General features: G+C 32.1%; 3 protein-coding genes across 27 annotated transcripts in view; 2 read left to right on the top strand and 1 right to left on the bottom strand.

Annotated features, from left to right (window-relative positions):
* Positions 1-1,279: 1,279 nt before the first annotated feature.
* Positions 1,280-17,097, bottom strand: LOC145970435 (uncharacterized). Of its 6 annotated transcripts, none has more exons than XR_014438463.1 (9): positions 16,128-16,891; positions 5,228-5,482; positions 5,034-5,097; positions 3,136-4,955; positions 2,866-3,014; positions 2,585-2,715; positions 2,354-2,485; positions 1,784-2,260; positions 1,280-1,616 (listed from the first exon to the last, which is right to left on the bottom strand). XR_014438463.1 is itself a non-coding variant. In XM_083097250.1 (9 exons), the coding sequence occupies exons 2-4, from the start codon at positions 5,455-5,457 to the stop codon at positions 4,930-4,932; spliced, it is 324 nt and encodes a 107-aa protein (XP_082953376.1). In that variant the 5' UTR covers positions 5,458-5,482; positions 16,128-17,097; the 3' UTR covers positions 1,440-1,616; positions 1,784-2,260; positions 2,354-2,485; positions 2,585-2,715; positions 2,866-3,014; positions 3,136-4,929. The 6 variants fall into 6 exon arrangements, 1 of the variants encoding a protein (XP_082953376.1); XR_014438460.1 differs by having other exon boundaries at positions 1,784-1,975; positions 2,066-2,260; positions 3,136-5,097; positions 16,128-16,889; XM_083097250.1 differs by having other exon boundaries at positions 1,440-1,616; positions 3,136-4,959; positions 16,128-17,097.
* On the top strand, positions 7,285-14,827 carry LOC145970397 (uncharacterized). Of its 7 annotated transcripts, XM_083097177.1 has the most exons (13): positions 7,285-7,549; positions 8,033-8,128; positions 8,205-8,457; positions 9,235-9,449; positions 9,545-9,798; positions 9,880-10,536; positions 10,630-10,679; positions 10,935-11,085; positions 11,500-11,718; positions 11,901-12,121; positions 13,100-13,259; positions 13,631-13,743; positions 13,998-14,827. In XM_083097177.1, exons 6-13 carry the CDS (start codon positions 10,497-10,499, stop codon positions 14,010-14,012), a joined length of 969 nt encoding a protein of 322 aa, XP_082953303.1. In that variant the 5' UTR covers positions 7,285-7,549; positions 8,033-8,128; positions 8,205-8,457; positions 9,235-9,449; positions 9,545-9,798; positions 9,880-10,496; the 3' UTR covers positions 14,013-14,827. The 7 variants fall into 7 exon arrangements, with proteins under 7 accessions (XP_082953303.1, XP_082953302.1, XP_082953304.1 ...); XM_083097176.1 differs by lacking the exon at positions 8,033-8,128; XM_083097178.1 differs by lacking the exon at positions 8,033-8,128 and having other exon boundaries at positions 9,235-9,471.
* Positions 17,098-18,634: 1,537 nt separating the features above from the next.
* Positions 18,635-20,765, top strand: part of LOC145970349 (uncharacterized) — a 49,454-nt gene continuing 47,323 nt past the window's right edge. For 5 of the 14 annotated variants that reach the window (XR_014438410.1, XR_014438411.1, XR_014438409.1 and 2 more), the window contains exon 1: positions 18,635-18,768. Coding sequence is in view for 10 of the 14 variants with exons in the window: in XM_083097057.1 (XP_082953183.1) it covers positions 18,650-18,768 (119 nt within the window). In the remaining 4 variants the exon portion in view is untranslated. The other 9 variants (XM_083097055.1, XM_083097051.1, XM_083097052.1 and 6 more) reach the window with 9 other exon arrangements.

Raw genomic sequence — 20,765 nt, 5'->3', positions numbered from 1 at the left:
AGAAAAAAGTATGGCATTTTAACGTTACTTTCAGGAAGATTTGCAATCCCTTTGAGAAGATTTAATGTTTTTTCTTGCAGTGCCAAATGAATGTTAGAAGAGGTAAAAATACCACCATCACTATTGCCACCATACGAGCCAATATCAACTAGTGTAAACATATATTTGTAATCACATGCAGCCATCAACACAATGCTATGTGTTTTTTTGTAGTTGTAAAATAAGCTCCCGGAATTTGGCGGAACTTGTATCTCCACATGCTTTCTGTCGAAAGCCACAACACAGTGAGGGAAATTCCAATTTTCCAGAATACCAGTACAAATATTTTTCCATTCTTCTTCTGTTGGTAAACGAAGGTAAATCAGTTGTAATACCTTGACTATGACACCTCCGGGAACTTAGCCGGGCAACTTCGACTTTTTTAATTTTTTTTTTTAATCGTTTGTTGGTCGTTTGTCGGTGATTGTTGGCCTAATTTCAACGTTTGTTGGTTTATATTTTTTTTTTAAACAAAAAAATAAAAATTAGCGTGAAGTTAGCCGGAAAAATTTCATTTTCGTTCAAAAAGCGGTTAAATCGATACGCAATCAAACTTAAACATCTATATAAACTTGGCTGAAGCCTGGAAACCGCTCGAATGAGAAAAAAAAGAAGAAAGTTTCTTTCTCTCGACGTCTTCCTTAAAAAGTGTGGACGGCTTTTGCGCGACTCGTCTAACACTTTTTATTTTTACATAAAACTATGACGAGTAATATTGCATTACTTAATATTCTTATATTTTATTCGCAATAATTTCTCAATATTCTCGATATAATATGGTCAAAAGTTGCGAAACATTACATTTTAACTATGGTTTTTAATTATGGTTGAATTTAATTACATTTTCTTGAATATCTAATATATGTATAAAGGATTATCAGTTTGCACTTTAATTGCATGTCTAATTTCATCATTTGCAATATTGAATGTTAGTACTGTAAATATATGTTTAATTATTTTTGTCCATCATACAAATATTGATTGAAAACATTATATAAAGAGCCAGCCTAATGTGCTACATTTGCTACAAAAATTTAAATTAATGTTAAATTAATGTTAAAAGAATGCCAGAGTAATAGCTGAATTTTTTTCAACATGACATTTATTTATTATACGATGTACAAGATTACAATAAGTTTTATTATGATGAATTATCGAATTTTAAATAATTCTTTGTTGTATAAATGTGATGATTCGTAGAAGTAGATAAAAAAATATAGACAATATTATTACATAAATATTATATAAAAATTTACTTTATTATAATTCGTTATATCATAATTATATGTATTATCAAATCCGATCTGAGAAAAGCTTTGGCATTGATTAAAACAAGTTTTTTTCTTATTTTATTAGAATGTCAAAATAAAAATAATTTATTTTCCAATTTTTCTAGGCACTTCTTTGAGACAATATTTTTTTGTAAGTATTGCTACTGAAGAAACAATATAATGTATGTAAAATGCTTACAATTAGATTTTATTAATACGCAATATTAACTCGAACCCTTTGAATATCGTTTCTTAAACTTTCTTACGTCACCATGATCAGCATTAGCGATTACCATAGTTCCTTTCCTATAAGATACAATATGTCTCAATTGTGATATTTGTCATAAAATTTTGTAGTAATAAACTGTATTCATATTTCATAAAATATTCTTTCTAAAATAATGATCTTTCACTTTCCCAAATATTAATTTATGTATATAATATGTATATATAATATAATATTAATTTCATACTCCCATAGAAAGTGCATGATCTTTTAAGAACCTCAAAATCGGTTTGTGAAAGAAATTGACTGTATAAAACACCTTCACTAAACAAGAATCTTTCATTTTCCCACAGCTTAATTTGATCTACAATATAGTAGGTGATAATTGAGGCGGTTCTTTTTCTATCATTTTACTGTGCAGATATGTTGTTGCTAATAACTATATAAAGCAATATAGAAAATATTATTTGATTATTTATGTTAGATATTGATGTGAATAAAACGTAATCAATGTCATATCATATCCTACTATTTGAAAAGCAGTTATTCTACTCTTCAATATTTGTTTTCTGGGATCTCTTATTGTTTCTATTGATAAAATCAGATTTGGAAATTTATTATACATAGAAATATGTAAAGATTTAATTTTGTATATTGTATATCATATGGTGTATCTGTATGTGTATCAAAATGGAATGCGAAAAATTTGGAAAATGTACGTGACCTATAATATAAAAAGTAATAGATTAGATATGAAATATTATTCCTACTTACAATTAATGTGTAACAAATATATGAATAAAATATTTAAACTTACTCTGATGCATCTAAGAATCTAGAAGACTTCTATAGTAAAATGATTACTCGAACAAGAATAATTCGGTTCTAGAAGATCTGTTTCAGTTTTAGTATTTAGATCGAATAGAAAATGGCCATTATCTAAATTAATCTATAAAAGCAAAAGAGAGAAATAAGTATTAATAAAGAGACTTGATACAATTATAAAATTTAATAATGTACGATATCTTGTTATAAAGTAAGTACTTACATAGAGTGCGATAATTCCTGTTCATTCATATCATTAACATGTGCTTGAATATATAATACTTCTTTTATCTCAATGGTTTAAAAAAGATTGTGCTATGCTCTTTTTTTAAATTCGAATTCTGTAACTTTCAACTGAAAACAATTGAACATTGTACAATTTAACATTATATATAAGAATAACTTAATTGTATTAATTCACTATGTATCAGCGTATTGTATCACATATAGAAGAATTAGAAAACAATATATTTTAATTAATGCAAAACTAACTTTTGTACTCACTTATTGGACGGAAAGAAGAAACATACTGCTACAAACATATGCCACTTCTCCGATGCAAAAAGTTATGTCTACATTATTGGGTATCTCTATTGAGTCATGTGTTCTGCCACGCTCAGCTCCAAATATAAATTTCCAAGCAGCATAATCTCCTAATAAACATAAATCAACTTTATAAATCAAATAGCATGAGCTATATAAATGAATAGCTATATACATTTTTACTTAAATAAGAAATTGTAATATATATCAGAAAATACATAAGATACAAACCTTTCAACCTCTGTTTTCTTTTATAGAACCACGCATATGTAATTTTAACTTATTCCTAATTATATATTTACAATATTTACAATACGTATCAAACTTATGTGATACGAAAATGGAATGCGGAAAGGCTTCAGTCAAGTTTATATAGATGTTTAAGCCTAAAGTCGTAAGAAACAATGACATACGTATTGGGAAGAAATTAACCAATCATATTCGAGGACTGTTTAACCTTCAACTGTGATTGATCCTAACGACTTCCCTGGCGAAAATAAGAAACTTTATAAAGCGTTAACAATTGTTGAGTGAGGGTTTTCTGAGAGTTTATATGCTTTTCAAACTTTGTAAGAGCACTTACATAACGCTGTTGGGTTTTGAATGCTTATCAAACGCTGCAGTGTTGCAATTTTTGTTCTACAAACTCTTTATATAATGTTACATGAAAGTTTTGCAATGCTGAGGTAACATTTTTCAGAGTACGTTCAGTAAACGTTGATACATCTTCGTGTACAGAGTTTACTCAGACTTTTCAAACGTTTACGTTTACGCTATAACGTACAAACGTCTTTTAAACGCTGCAGTGTTGCAATTTTTGTTCTACAAACTCTTTACTAATCGTTTTTAAACTCTCGACGAACTTCCACAAACGTTCATGTAAACGCTAAACAAACGTCTCATTTTTGCCAGGGTTTTGTAAATGCGGTCTTAATAAAAGAGATTATTTTTCGTTTTTAAGGCAAATACCGAACCAACAAACGTTATAATTAAACCAACAATCATCAGCGAATGATTGCGTATCGATTTAACCGCTTTTTGAACGAAAATGAAATTTTTCCGGTTAACCACGCTAATTTTTATTTTTTTTGTTTAAGAAAAAAATATAAACCAACAAACGTTGAAATTAGGCCAACAATCACCGACAAACGACCAACAAACGATTAAAAAAAAAAAAAAATTAAAAAAGTCGAAGTTGCCCGGCTAAGTTCCCGGAGGTGGGTAGACCGGATGGAGGGTCGACCCCTGGAAGTTCGGCGGTATTGGGTGAGGGCAGTCGGGAGGGGGTTCGAGCTGCGTCTGAGGACGCTGTCGGGCCCCTTCCTGACTCGCAGGGCTCTACGGAGCCCATGTCGTCGTCCCCTTGAATGGAGTTTGTCTGGTGACGTCTAATGTAGCTATGGGGGCTGCGGCCATGCTCTCCGGAGAGATCCGGAATTGTTTGGTTCGTATACGCCCTCTGTCCATAGTCTGGTGTTGGTACCTTTTATCGTATGTTGGCGTGATTATCTGTGCCCTATGTTAGGTGTTACGTTTAGTATGTGTAAATGTGCTCCCCACCCTCGGGTGGGTTTGTCGTTGCTCGTTTCCTTATTGTTTCCTCGTGGTTCCTGCGCTTCGGCGTTTATGTCTGGGGAAGGTGCTGGTTGCCTTCCGTTCCGGGGAGCAGCGGGTGGGAGTGAGGGCTCCCACTCGCATTGCACGTCTCCCTGGGGACGAGGGGAGAATGGCTAATAGCTCGGCCGTTCTCCCTACAGACTCTCGAGTCAGGGTTGTGTGTGTAAGGGGGGCGACTTCCTTCGGGAAGGGTCCTCACAGACCAGGCTATAGGGTTGTCCACTGGATGTTATGCGCGAGCGGTTCCCGGTGGACGTAAATCCCTATCAACGGCCAGGGGCTATAGACAGGTTTTAGGGTCCGGTGCTGACATTTCGGGTCAGTACTGGGTGGTAAACCGACCCAACCCACGTGGGTTGGAACAAACCGGGAGTCCCCCACGACGGCGGTCAGTACCTCCCTCGGGTCTCACCGCCAAGTGCGCAAAGCATTTCCTGTCTTAAAAAAAAAAAATAAATAAAGTTCCCGGAGGTGACTATGACTGAACAAGTTTCATGAATAATGTTCCGTACAGTTGACTCTCCACATCTAAAAGCCAATGCAATGGACAATATTTGGTCTCCAGTTGCTAAGAATCTACAAAAAATAATTAAAATATATGAATATTATAAAACAAGATACTACCATAAAATATTTGCAAAAATAATATCATGCTACGTTTGTTTTATTCTTATATTTAATACTGCATGACAAAATAAATAAGTACCTCAGAGTAATGGCCAATCGTAGTTCTGGACTAAAAGCTCTTTTGTTTGCTTTCGCCAAAAAAGGCTTTGTCATATTTAATAAAAAGTGGAAAGTTTCCTTTGTCATTCGTACATATCGAAAAAACATATCAGGATCATCATATTTTAATTCGTGGAATAGATGTTCATAATCTCCATACCAAGGACGTTTTAAATTGATAGGTCTCACCACCATCCCCGATTCAACCATCTTTTTTTCCTCTTTTTTAATAATGCTAATAAGCACAAATAAAAAAGAGACAAAATTAAAAAATCTTCATTATCATCCATGTATGATCCTGTCTTATTATGTGTAAAGGTGGAAGCAAATAAAATTACAGGAGCCATAAGCAGAATGCAGAAGTCATAGCGCATGCGCTATGATTCTGAATTCTGCCTATGGCTTGTGGATTTTCAATCTACATAAAAATACATAATGCATAGCCACGGGCATAACTCACTGTAGCCGGTTTTAAAACGTATCGCGTTATCAAGAAAAAATAATTAAGGACGAATATTACACATTATATTTATTAACACGTAAGTATTATCACTATTTAATTATCCATGTAATGAAAATACAAACTGATAATGATCGTATATAATTATTCGTGTAAATTGTCCCAATTTCATAAATATATTATTTTGAGGTTAATTTGATTTTGTGTGCACATTTCTGAAATTGTAATTTATTGCAAAATAAACGAATCTTCTCATAATTTTCGGTACGTTTCATATATAGTTTAAGTAAAAATTCATTATTGAAACATTCTCTTAATTTGATTAATTTTCTCGAATAATATTTCATTATTTTTTATATATCATTGAATATTCTTCATTCATTTTGATATTTGATGTTTGTGCTGTTTGGTCGTTCTTTAACATTTTTGCAATTAGTTCTTACAATTCTAAGTGTGATTTTAATTCGAGAAGACTGCATTGGATTGAATTACATTTCTTTTTAGAAATGGATGATTTCGATTTAATGTTAATTACTCTGGTCTACATGGAAGCACTTTTGGTGCAACGTCGTAGAGACCGGATCAACCGTCGTCGCCGTCGCCGTATCTGGGTACGACCAATTAATACAAGAAGAAGACAGCAAGGAGCTTTTTATAATCTTTTTCAAGAAATAAAAAGAGATCAACAAATGTTCCATAAATATACACGTATGACATTGCCAACATTCCAGCACTTGATGGACATTGTTAACCCAAGTTTAATAAAACGAAGTCCACGGGCACTTGAACCAGAGCATCGAATTGCTTTGACATTGAGGTATATATGCGGATCACTCGTAATTTAACAATACATATGTGTAAAAACAATTTGGTAATTAATATTATAATATTGATAATGATGTTACAGATTTTTGATTGGTGACAAAGTTCCAACAATTGCTTTTGCCTATCGTGTCGGTCTATCAACCGTACATAAAATAGTTAAAGAGACGTGTGACGTATTTGGAAGACTTCTTAGTCCTATCTATCTACGACCTCCTTCGAGAGAAGAATATTTGCAAATTGCTGAGGGTTTTTGGAAATTATGGAATTTTCCACATTGCTTGGGGGCAATAGATGGAAAACATGTCGATGCTCAATGCCCCCCGAATTCTGGTTCGTTGTACTTCAATTATCATAAACGATACAGCATCGTGCTTATGGCTGTGTGTGATTACAACTATAAATTCACTTTGGTCGATATTGGATCCATGGGGAAAAACAGTGATGCGGGAATTTATGGAAACAGCGACTTGAATGTGGAGAATGGAATGCTGGATATTCCAGACCCACACAACATGCATGTCTTGAAGACGTCTTAAACATGTCTTTCTTATGACGCCTTTAAGACTTGTCCAATTGACGTCTTTCTGATGTTTTTAAGACATTCAATTTAAGACGTATTTTTTTAAACGTCTTAAAGATGCCTTTCTTATGACGCCTTTAAGACTTGACCAATTGACGTCTTTCTGATGTTTTTAAGACATTCAATTTAAGACGTATTTTTTTAAACGTCTTAAACATGCCTTTCTTATGACGCCTTTAAGACCTGACCAATAGACGTCTTTCTAACGTCTGTAAGACATTCAATTTAAGACGTATTTTTTTAAACGTCTTAAACATGCCTTTCTTATGACGTCTTTAAGACCTGACCAATAGACGTCTTTCTGATGTTTTTAAGAACATTTACTTTAAGACGCCATTTTTAAGATGGCCGCGGTGCCAGGCCAGCCAGGCATTAGACGGGGTCGAGTTGGAAAATAAATTATTCCATTTACCAAAGTTGAGCAGTGCTTTGCACAGGTAAGAATTAATGATATTTAAAGCCGGGTCTGCAATGGCCATAGCATAAGGTTGTAAGATGTAAGCGAAATAACCAAATCCATTTCCTATGGATTTCGTGCGTTCTACGGTGGTCTCGCATACGCAGTCACGGAAGAATTCTGCGTTCTTAATTCTTATTGCGCGTCCGCCGTAGAACATACATAGAGCTCATTCTACAATGGCAGTAACAAGACTGTAGGAGTAGAGATTAAATCGTTTTTAGTGAAGTAAAGAAGAAGAAGTAATGAAATAGACAATTCTCATTTTGTACTACTATTACCTTAGAGTACTAATGAGAATTTCTATTTCGTTACTTCTTGTCTTTACTTCATTAGAAACAGTTTATTCTTTACTCCTACAGCCTTGTTATTGCCATTGTAGAATGGGCTTAGGGCGTGTTCCAAAATTCACTGCCAGCGCTGAAAATCTTTAGTTCACGTTACGTATATTATATATTTTCAGCGCTGGCAGTGAATTTTGGAACATGGCCATAGTAGGAAATGGATTTGGTTCATTTCGCTTACAACTTTATGCTACGTTATATATATATATGTATATGTATGTATGTGTAAAAAAATTAAACTCTATATTGTAAAAAAATATATTAATTATCTTTTGTATATTTTTTTTGCAGCATTATGACAACATATGAAGATTTTATTCAACAAAATTTTATTCAACAAGATTGTGACGGTGTGCGTTCCATAAATGGAATGCTTGGCCATCATCGCGTATTGATACTACTAGACTAGTTGTACTATTGACAACTTTGTATCAACCAATTAAGGAACAAGTAGATCTTCCGCCAATTCAATATGATCCAGTTTTATGTACAAGATCTACATGCAGAGCTATTTTAAATCCATTATATCAAATAGACTATCGTGGTAAGTAATAAGGTATTATAAATGAATAGAACAAAAATCATTTTTTATTTATCACAAGAAACATTTTGAAAAATATTAAAGTAGTTTATTTCTATTAGAAATTAAAATATATTTTAATGTGTTTCTTTATTACGATGTATTTACATTCATATTCTTTATTATTCTTTATACTTCATTTAAATTCGTATTTTATTTAATGCATAATTCTCTTGTAATTTTCTGTCTATATCATATAAGATAATTTAAAAAATCAAATTATTTATTAGGAGCATATAGTATTCATAAAAATATTGTAAAGATATTTTTATATTTCAATAAATTCTAAATTTGTGTTATCATTATATATTATTTTTTTTAAGTTACATTATAATACACATATTGTGAGTTATATTAATAATTATGAGAAAAAAACTTTGCAAAAAGAATTTATGAGGAAATTCTTCGAAATAAGAAACAAAAAGGAAATATATTTAAATGATCAAAATGTATGCATTTATTTGAATAATAGTGTTATATATGTGTTATATATGTTGAATAGTTATATTATGAAACAAATATTTTTGATTTTACTTTTTTTAAGATTTGATTCTTTTCGAACATTTTTTTTATTATCATTTATTGACATTACATGATTTATTATAGTTTTTATTATATATAAATTTATGATATATATATATATATATATATATATATATATATACATATATGTTACTTATATATTACTTTAAATATTATTGTATCTCAGTCCAATTGTATGTATTTATATGTATTATTTAGCGTGCCCAATGTTTGCCATCAATATTTTTACTTTTTGCGGATACATATGTCTGGATGATGAAGAATTAGAGGCACTTAAAGATTCATTACAAATGTCATTGTCTCTGCTTTCACTTAATGCTCTTATTGGTCTTATCACATTTGGCAAAATGATTCAAGTTCATGAATTAGAAGCACAAAGGATCTTCAACCAAAACAAGTTCAAGATATGTTAGGTACGAATAGAATAAGTCCCAAGTTATATTTACTATATTAGTCATTGTTCTTCATGATTACTTTATTGCATTTTATTCACATTACATTTTGATAGGTATAGGTAGACTAATTCCTGGACAAAATCCAAATCAACCAAGAGGACCTGGTGCGTAACTATTGCCAGCTGCTAATCGCTTTTTGTAACCAGTACATAAGTGTGATATGAGACAGTTCGACAGATCTTTTAGGAGAACTGCAACGTGATCCATGGTCTGTTGGGCCAGAGAAACGTTCATTGCGATCTACAATTGTGGCATTAGCAGTCGCCACGGATCTCTTAGAAGCTAGTTATGCAAATACTGATGCTAGGTATTTATATGTTGTAATATGATGTATATATGTTATGTTTTTCATTGTAATCCTACATATAATGCTATCAATGTATTTAAGGATTATGCTATTTGTTGGCGGACCATGTTCTCAAGGACCTGGCCAAGTTGTAACTGATGATTTATGACAACCAATCAGATCACATCATAATATTCAAAAAGATAATGCTAAGCATAAAAAGGCAATTAAGCATTATGATACCCTTGCATCACGTGCTGCAACTAATGGCCATAATAGATATTTATAATAGATATTTATTTTTGTGCTCTTGACACCAAACTGGTTTATTAGAAAGGCGACAATATTGCAACTCTACTGGTGGTCATATGATGATGGGGGATTCATTTAATTCTTCATTATTCAAACAAACTTTTCAACGAATATTTGCTACAGATGCCAAGGGTGATTTGAAAATAGCATTCAATGCAATCTTAGAAGAAAAAACATCTCAGAAAATTAAAGTTCCTGGAGCAATTGGATCTTTTGTATGTCAGTGGGAGAAAGGATCAAGTGTTGGAGTACTACAAGAAGTAGGCTTACTTGTCAGTGGAAATTTTGTTCATTGACACCATCTACAACAACAGCATTATTCTTTGAAGTTGCAAATTAACATACAGCCCCAATTCCGCAAAGTGGAAGAGGCTGTATTCAATTCATTATCCAATATTAACATAGTAATGGACAAAGGCGAATTAGAGTTACTACTATTGCAAGAAAGTAAATATATTTTTTATTATACATTATATGTATATCATAAATATTTATAATATCATAAATAATAATATATCATAAATATTTATGATGTTATAGGGATATCTTTAATTATTAGTTGGGCAGATGAATCATCATCTTTGCATCATGTAAGCATAGAATTTGAGGAAGCAACAGCTGTTTTTATGTCACGTTTAACTGTATTTCGAGCAGAAAGTGATGATGGTCCAAATGTTTGAAGATGGGTTGATCATATTCTGATTAGACTTGTTAGTAGTTTCTATCATTAAAATTGTGCCCAATTACACTTAATATAAAGCTTAAACTTAATATATTTATACATATAGATTTACACATAAATATATATTTTATCTATTTTGAGGTGTAAAATCTTATTATTGCAGTATCAAAAATTCGGAGAATATGCAAAAGATGATCCAACTAGCTTTAGATTGGCAGAAAATTTTTCCTTGTGTCCACAATTTATGTATCATTTACGCAGATCACAATTCTTCAAGTATTCAATAATTCCCCAAATAAAACTAGTTTTTATAGGTAAGTTGTTATTTGTATAAAACACATGATATATTTAAAACTTATTGATACTTTTAGGTCTCATATTTCATATATCAATATATATTTTTTGACATTCTTTTTAACTGAAAGAAGAAAGGAGCATCTCAGATAAAGTTTTCATTTATCTTATGATAGCAGTCATTTGTCATAAGTTGCTAGTGTATTACAGCTAGCGAATACACTAGCAACTTATGACAAATGACTGCTATCATAAGATAAATGAAAACTTTATCTGAGATGCTCCTTTCTTCTCATCTTTCATCGAGTGCGATTGTGATTGTGGTTGTGCGTTAAGTGAAAATTATATAAAATAGTTTATAATGAATGAAATTTAATAACACTGTGATGAACAGTATAACTAACAAAATGAACTCACAGACTTTATATTTACAGATGTTGACATTACTGATGAGGAATGGTTGAACGAAAGTTTAGTAGGTGATTACGTGTCTTGCGGTAATGCTAATGTGCGTGATGATGGTAATAGGCTTAATAATGACAATGTGCCTGATGATGATATTGGTGACAATATGATTAGCCCCGATAATGTGCTTGACGGTGATGACATGACAACTTTCAATGCCAACGGCAATCAGTTGGAAAAATGCTATGGTATGTATTAAACTTTATTCTTTATTCTTCCTTCTTAATTATATCGTTATATTGTACTTATAATAGCAATATGTTATATGTACTTAATTTCGTATGTATGTACTTGTGTAAAATAACTAAACAGATAATTTTAATGATACTTATAAAGAGAAATAAATATTTTTCTTTTTTATCTTATACAGATGCGTGTCGTATCGAACAAAAAATTATTAAAAATCTCATACAAAAGAATACGAGACAGTTGGAGATAATAATAAATTTAATAAATAACGCAGGACCAGCTAATACAATATATAATAATGACGAAGTCCAATTATTGCCGGAATTTCCGCTATCAACAGTTGACAAATTTTTCAAATTTGACACGGATCTCCAAAAGGACAGAGAGATTCGGAAACAATTAGTGAGTACTTTTCTGTTTTTGCGTCCATTTCTTTTTTCTTCTTCTCTCTATTTTTAAATGTGAAATAAATGTATATTTCTATAATTCAATCAACAACAAAAATTCTTTTGTAGAGATAAAAGTAGAAGACAAAATCTAGATATTGAATATACTGGGTGTCACACTAATTAATTCCTCTCATTATTTTGTACATAAAAGTATTAAGGTGAGGTAATCGAAAAATGAATATTTTACGATTACCTCACCTTAATACTTTTATGTACAAAATAAGATATTTTACGGTTTATATAAAATTAAGAAACGATTTTAAGCCTCATAACTCTACAAGTACTTAATGAAAACTAACTTAATTATAGTGTTTTGGAAAGCTCTCGAGATAAGCTACAAGAATAATAACGCAATGAAAAATAAATGGTTCCATTTAAGAAATTGAAGGACAACCTTCACATGATCTTGACAACACTATTCAAGGTCGTACTAATATTACTGTGCATTATTTGAAACCCTATAACTTTTATAGGAAACATTTTTGTCTGCCGTTCTCGGTTTTCGAGATATTCGGCTGATACGGGTGGTCTGACACACCCCGTATATATATATATATATATATTTATTTATTTATTTATTTATTTTTTTATTTATTTATTCATATAATAAAAACAATTGTGAAAAATAAAATAATGAAAATAATAGGCTCAACATAATAATAAATTACTAAGGGGTAAAAAGGCAAATAAAAATCAAAAGACACGCGGTTATTAGTGCGCAAATTTAGATATATAGTATAAAATATTTACTTAAATTTACTTAAAGCGTAATATATAACATTCTTTTAAATTTTATTACAATTTTTGCTGCCTTTTGTCGCTTAGTAATTTTGAAAGAAGCTCTTAAAATATATTAAATTCATGTTTCCTTTTTCTTCAAGCGGCTTAAATTGAAAATATTATTAAACATTTTTGTAACATTCTGTTATAGAAAAGGAAAATTGCAAAAATTGGAGGAAACACTTTCGTTCACAAGACAAGGAATATTATAAAATACACATTATCGGATGAATTGTGCCGCAAATTATCATGGACAGGCCAAAAAGGATCAACGGCAATTAAGGACACAAGTTTTGTCACAGTTATTATGGGTAATTATTATTTCTTTAAGATATATTTTTATTTCTCCTTTTTATGTAATATTGTTTAAAAATAGTTGCACCTTTAATGTATTCGAACATCAGTATTATTCGAGATAGTATCTAACATATGCTTAGATGTAACGTGCACTTTTAACTTTAAATTTTTCTTCAGAATTATTAATAAGATCTTACTTCAAATTTCGTTCAAATATTCTTCTACACTTTATACTCTTTCCAATTTTTTACGGATCAAAATTTTTATATTCTTTCCAAAAGTTGCAAACGTTTATAGCTATACTTTACTTCATGACTACCCTATTCTAACTATTGGAATTAAAGCACAAAATATTTTAATAATTATGTAACAAATCGTTTTTCAGCATACGTTTCGGACGACGAAAAAAGTAATATGCACGATATTAAAAATACCATCCAAGAATGGTTACGACATGCGGGAGATCGCCTCAACTATTTAAGAAACAAGAAGAAAAAGGTTGGTAAATTATTGAAAATTCCATACGATATTATTTAAAAAACAATAGGGCTGTATAATGTTGCTGCATAACATTTTTAGTGTTGAAAATGAGAAAACATTGAAATTAATATATGTTTTTTAATATATGTAAATGTATATCTTAAATCATATTTCACTTATATATTTAATTTTGTGTGTGTGTGTGTGTGTAAAAAATTAAATTCTATATTGTAAAAAAAAATATTAATTATCTTTTGTATATTTTTTTACAGCACTATGACATATGAAGATTTTATTCAACAAAATGAAGATTGTGACGATGTGCGCAATGGAATGCTTGGTCATCATCGCGTATTGATGCTACTAGACTAGTTGTACCATTGAAAACTTTGTATCAACCAATTAAGGAACGAGTAGATCTTCCGCCAATTCAATATGATCCAGTTTTATGTACAAGATTTACATGCAGAGCTATTTTAAATCCATTATATCAAGTAGACTATCGTGCAAAATTATGGATCTGCAATTTTTGCTCTCAGAGAAATCCTGTAAGAAAAAATTCTATCCATTTTCTTTTAAACTAAATCATTTTAGCTAGACTAGAGTTTAACTTAATTAGATTTAAGCTAGCAATTGTTCAATTTTGGAAGTAAATTCAGCAGAATAGTAAGCTATAGGTCCTTGATAAAAATGACTAAAATAATATGATTTAGATTGTACAGATCATAAGATTTCAATCTTGTATTATAGTATGTATGTATATACACAGCATATATATGCTATACACATAAATGAATAGAGTAAAAATCATTTTTTATTTATCACAAACATTTTGAAAAATATTAAAGTAGTTTATTTCTATTAGAAATTAAAGTATATTTTTATGTATTTCTTTATTATGATATATTTACATTCATATTCTATTCTTTATTACTTCATTTAAATTCGTATTTTATTTAATACATAATTCTCTTGTAATATTCTCCTCTCTATATCATATAAGATATAATTTAAAAAGTAATCGTAAATTATTTATTAGGAGCATATAGTGTTCATAAAAATATGTATAAATATTCAAAATATAATAAAGAAATGAACTTAAGATGAGTTTTGTTATTTATTATAGAATAAATCAATAAATCAATGCAGCTATTTTACCGACCGAATTACGCACGTCTAAAAGTCGTCTTAATTGAAATGTCTGAGACGTCTTTATAACATCCTGAGTGAGACATTTAATTATATCTTGATTGGGACGTCTTGAGTGAGACGTCTTAAAACAATGCCCGATAGATATCTTAAATCGGGACATAAGACGTCTTAAAGACGTCATAAAGATGTAATTCTGATAACTTCTTAAGACGTCTTTAGAAATTTCATGACGTCTTTAAGACATCTTTAAGACGACATAATGTTGTGTGGGGAAGGAACCAGTTGCTTAAGCGGAACCGATATACAAATGCCTTATTTTTTTATTGGAGATGAAGCATTTCCCATTGGAAAGCATTTGATGCGACCATATTCTGGACGATATTTGGGGGAACGCAAAAATATATTCAATTATAGACTTTCGCGAGCCCGGCGTATAATAGAAAATACATTTGGAATTTTGGCAAAAAAGTGGGGTATTTATAATAGACCGATCGCTGCGACTCCTGAAAATATTAATAAATATGTTTTAACAACTATATGTTTGCACAATTTCTTAAGGAACGAAGAAGGTAATATTATACAATTTGAAAACAATGATGAAATTATTGAAAATAACGAAAATGGTGTAGTATTTGCGACACATATTAGGGACAGTCTTTGCAATTATTTTATGACTCCAAATGGAATTGTCGATTGGCAGTATGATTACGTAACGAGAGGACAAAATCAAGACTTCATCTAAACATTTCATCATTGATTACACACGTGTGTTATATTGTGAAATGTAATGTTAATATGTATTTATTATGTAAATATAAAATAAATAGTACAAGATTTTTTAAATATTATTATTATTATTATTATTGTTATTATATAATAATACCCATATATTTTATTACAAAACTTAATACACACAACTTAATAATAAACTTAATAATCACAACTTAATAATAAACTTTATAATCACAACTGAATAATAAACAATATCACAGTATTCTTAAAGCAAGAGTATTACATGTACGTATAAACATAAATTATATATTTTATTACTAAAATCGTTTTACTCACAAGTTTTCCTTTCTCCACAAAATTTGCATGATTTCTTGTTTTTTTATCTGTTTTTCTTTATTATCCATTTGCTTCAATTCTGCCATAATCAGATTGCAAAATGAAGTATCTTTAATGGAACATATTTATATAGTGTTTTTTTATTAAAATAAATTTAATTGCTTTATTTAAAAAATATTTACCTTTAAATATAATTCCAGTAACAAAATATTTTACTCTTTATACGCCACACAGTTCACTTTTCACACAATTTTGCACTTTCCGTGTCGTAACTTTGAGGTTAAAACCTTATGTCTTATGCACAAGCTTGTGCGTTGCTGTGTATTACGTTATGGCTTATGCTTTATGCATAATGCATTATGCAAAAGTGTGTGCTGCGGCCTTTCATCTTTACGGATTTTTCGACTATTTATGCATTATGCTTTGTGCACTATGTGAGATCCGCAGAATGAGAAGGGAGGATGGAAATGAAGGACTCTGATTGATTGATTTCCTTATGCTTTATGCATTATGCGTTATGTAAAAGTGTGTGCTGCGGCCTTTAGTGTGTCCGTTTTTCGGGAGTTCACAGCTTGCCTGCTAGGTTCGCTGCGATCTAGAAGTCGCATTTAGACGTATGTTAGAGAGAGAACGACTACTGCCGTCTATCTCTGTCTCTCTCGCTCGTATTGCGACCTCTAGTCGAAAAACGGACACACTAAGTAAGACCTCCCTCACCACTAAAAAAGGCCTGAGTTTCCAGAATAACACGGAAAACATGTTATTACAATGGGATATTTTGATTGGCTCACGCTGGTGACGCGACGCGTGACGCGCTCAGTGGGAACGAGCCCTTACGACTCATTGTAGCAGAGGCCTAAAGGCCATCACACACAAAATTGCATAGCATAAGACCATATGGACCAATGAGCATCGAGTATTATGTTATATAAGTCAATATGGCGATTTAATACTCGATGCTTATTGGTTCATATGGTCTTATGCTATGCAATTTTGTGTGTGATGGCCTTAAGGCCGATTCTACAATAGCTGTCGTAAGTCGGGTGTCGTAAGAGTTGACCAATCGTATTCGATTATTCTTCTCTAAAATCAACTGTGATTGGTTAACTCTTTTGACATCCGACTTACGACAGCTATTGTAGAACCAGCCTAAAGCCGGTTATACAATAGCTGTCGTAAGTCGGGTGTCGTAAGAGTTGACCAATCGTATTCGATTATTCTTCTCTAAAATCAACTGTGATTGGTTAACTCTTTTGACATCCGACTTAAGACAGCTATTGTAGAACCAGCCTAAAGCCGGTTAAGCGTCGTCTACAATGAGATTTTAAGGAGACTTAAGGCGTAAGACTTAAGAAATTGATCAATCACAGTCAAGTATTAAGAGAATACTCGACTGTGATTGGTCAATTTCTTAAATCTTACGCCTTAAGTCTCCTTAAAATCTCATTGTAGACGACGCATTATACAATAGCTATCGTAAGTCGGGTGTCGTAAGAGTTGACCAATCGTATTCGATTATTCTTCTCTAAAATCAACTGTGATTGGTTAACTCTTACGACACCCGACTTACGACAGCTATTGTATAACCGGCTTAAGCCGGGTCCATAGATGCCAGTTTTGGCCCGCTGCACGCTACGCACACGAAGAAAGAACCGTGTACGTGTGGCGCCCGGCGGCGACGAGTGGCTGTAACGCCACACGTACACGGTTCTTTCTTTGTGTGCGTAGCGGGCCAAAACTGGCATCTATGGCCGGATCTACATTGGTCGTATCGTAAGGTTGTAAGGTCGTAGTCGTAAAAAATTGACCAATCCCAGTTGAATTTCAGGAGAATAATCAACTGTGATTGGTCAATTTCTTACGACTACGGCCTTACAACCTTACGATACGACCATAGACCTTACAGATATGGACTGGCAATTGCCTATGGGCCTGAGCAGAATGGCTGCCTTATAATTTTAAGACTATGTTTTATGCCTTAAGTCTTTGTCTTAGGTAACGCACAATACTGTGTGTTATGTCTCGAGTCTTATGTATACGCGAACGTTTATTTCTTACAAACGTTCGCGTATACATAAGACTCGAGACATAACACACAGTATTGTGCGTTACCTAAGACAAAGACCTAAGGCATAAAACATAGTCTTAAAATTATAAGGCAGCCATTCTGCTCAGGCCCTATAGTTCCTGTAGAGAAGCAGTGTCCGGAGGAGGTTAGAGAGAGAAACATACTTTTTAGTACTTCTCTTTCTACAAGTGTCCGCACACTTGTACGGACACTTGTAGAAAGAGAAGTACCAAAAAGTATGTTTCTCTCTCTAACCTCCTCCGGACACAGTCTGATATGTATCGCCAGTCCATATCTGTAAGGTCTATGGATACGACCAATGTAGACCTGGCTTTAGAGCCATTCTACAATGAGTCATTAGTCGTCAGTCTTAAGCAAATTGATCAATCACAGTCGATTATTTTCGAAATAATCGAGTGTAATTGGTCAATTTGCTTACGACTAACGATTAATGACTCATTGTAGAATGGGCCTTAAGGCTTTCGCACATGAAATTCCATAAGCACGTAAGACATAAGCGTAAGGAAATCGACCAATCACGGTCGAGTTTTGACCCCTTGGAGGGGCTAATACTTGACCGTGATTGGTCGATTTCCTTACGTTTACATCTTACGTGCTTATGGAATTTCATGTGTGATGGCCATTAGTTTGATGTCGCACAAGGCGATTAGCTGCATAGTTTTGGCGCGACCCGAGATGAGCTATCATGACTACAGGCCAGCAAGCAGTCACCATTCTTCCGTCGTGCTGTTAACGTAAGTACCTCGCAAGTATCCGTTCATTGTTATATACACGTGGTGGCTCATTTCGCATTGAGTCCTATATCTTATGGTCGTGGTCATTTTTCTCGGGCGGTATTGTAATTATTTGCTGCGAATTCGACTTGAGGCCATCGGAAGTTTGGTCTTACGTATCCGGCATTTGTTCCGATGTTGTTGTGTACTTGGACAATATACGGTTCTCGTCTCGGTATGTTCTAGGTCATTTATTTGTAAACCTGATATCTCGATCCTCAGACATTCCGCTCGTTCATTTCCTGACGGCGTGGTAACCATTTCATAATCCCACAATCATCTTAGGGTGCGTTCCGTTTCATGCATGCGCATAGAAGCATGGAAGTTCGTTCCGTTTCTCTTCATGTGCACATGCTGCATGCATGGTCCAACCTATTCTTAACTGTATTGCCTCGCTTCTTCTGATACATGAGACCGCATGGAGTGCCTCATGTACCTCGCGAGGTGAGGCACTTCATATAATTTCATGCATTTAATAAATATTAGCGCGAAATTTAATTATTATAGGTTAGGATTGATTGATTTGTCAATTAGCTTTACGTAGATTTTATTATACAGGGTGTCCCATTTTAATGTCCCATCCCAAGTAACTTTTTTATTTTTGATTGTAGAAGAAAATGTTTTAGACAAAAGTTGTATGGTTTGAAGAGGGACATAAGATGGTGACAATTATTTGACTTTGGATAATTTTTTGAAGGTTACATGAAGATCATCTTCAAATTCTTAAGCGGAAACCCCTATTTTTCACTGCATATTCTTATAGCTTGCCTCGAGAGCTTTTCAAAACACTTCAATAAAGTATTTTTTCCTTGAGTGCTTTTCGAGTTATGAGGCTTGAAATAATTTTTTAATTTTACATAAACCGTAAAATATCTAGTGAAATATTCATTTTTCGATTATCTTACCTTAATACTTTTATGCACAAAATAATGTGAGGAATCAATTGGTATGTAAAAAACGTTTAGTTATATTTAAGAAAAAATATGTAATTGTTAATTGCAAATTACATATTTTTTCTTAAAAACAACTGTTTTTTTTACACCAATTAATTTCTCTTCCTTGAAACCATACAACTTTTGTCTAAAACATTTTCTTCTACAATCAAAAATAAAAAAGTTACTTGGGATGGGACATTAAAAATATATAATGGGACAACCTGTACAGCTTGAGTAAATATTAATATATTTAATTAATTAAATATATTAATATTAATTTAATATTAGTTAATTTTTCACAAAGAATATTCTCTCCTCTTGTGTTTTTCATTATGAGAATGGCATATAAAGTTGATATATCAGTTTCTTATCACTTGAAAATTCACTTTCATCACTGCTACTTGAGAAACATGAGTCTTCTTCTTTTATTATAAAAGAAGATGAACAGATATCATCGCAATTAATTGCGATTTAATAAATTTTAAACCGTCATCCATATTGCATGAATTGCATGAAATCTGTTCCGTTACTAGAGGCGAATGATCCATACATGAAGAAATGGAACGGGCTCTGCACTGCACTTCATATACTGTACGCTAGACACTCATGCGTTTCACGCATGAAACGGAACGCACCCTTACATTATCGTATGAGTGCATTTTAATTTGATCTTTCTAAAAGAATAGTATAAGAGCATCAGAGGATAGTAATAAGAGCGTTTCGATTTACTGTGAGAGAAAAATAAGAAGAAAAAGTATAAAGATTTCTCAATTGCTGGTCAAAAATTACACCGACACAAAGTCGCGTTACTATCATGTCGATGTCGCCGAAAAAGTTATGTACCCTGGAAGATGTAGAGAAGAGAAATTTAACAATTAATAAAGAGGAGTAAGTTTGACAGTCTTGTTTTTTTTTCTTTTTTATATAAATTGTTACTCGATGATAGCAATATCAAAATAATCGCATATGGTAAGAAAATAGATGAAAACGAGAAGCTTAGGATGATATGAAATATAACTAATA

Source organism: Camponotus vicinus, unplaced genomic scaffold, assembly GCF_025532165.1.
Source record: "Camponotus vicinus isolate PSW18456_S1 unplaced genomic scaffold, iyCamVici1.0 SCAF_4, whole genome shotgun sequence".
Classification (NCBI taxonomy): Eukaryota; Metazoa; Arthropoda; class Insecta; order Hymenoptera; family Formicidae; genus Camponotus; species Camponotus vicinus.
This window is presented reverse-complemented; position numbering and strand designations above follow the sequence as displayed.

Excerpts from the sequence above, each read along its gene's own strand:
- LOC145970435 (XM_083097250.1), bottom strand. The coding sequence starts at position 5,457 with ATGGTTGAATCGGGGATGGTGGTGAGACCTATCAATTTAAAACGTCCT. Across the intron at positions 5,098-5,227 it reads CGATTGGCCATTACTCTGAG|ATTCTTAGCAACTGGAGACC; the intron begins GTACTTATTTAT and ends TATTTTTTGTAG. Across the intron at positions 4,960-5,033 it reads TTAGATGTGGAGAGTCAACT|ACAGGAAATGCTTTGCGCAC; the intron begins GTACGGAACATT and ends TTTTTTTTTAAG.
- LOC145970397 (XM_083097176.1), top strand. The coding sequence starts at position 10,497 with ATGGACAAAGGCGAATTAGAGTTACTACTATTGCAAGAAA. Across the intron at positions 11,719-11,900 it reads TCAGTTGGAAAAATGCTATG|ATGCGTGTCGTATCGAACAA; the intron begins GTATGTATTAAA and ends TATCTTATACAG. Across the intron at positions 12,122-13,099 it reads GAGAGATTCGGAAACAATTA|AAAAGGAAAATTGCAAAAAT; the intron begins GTGAGTACTTTT and ends ATTCTGTTATAG.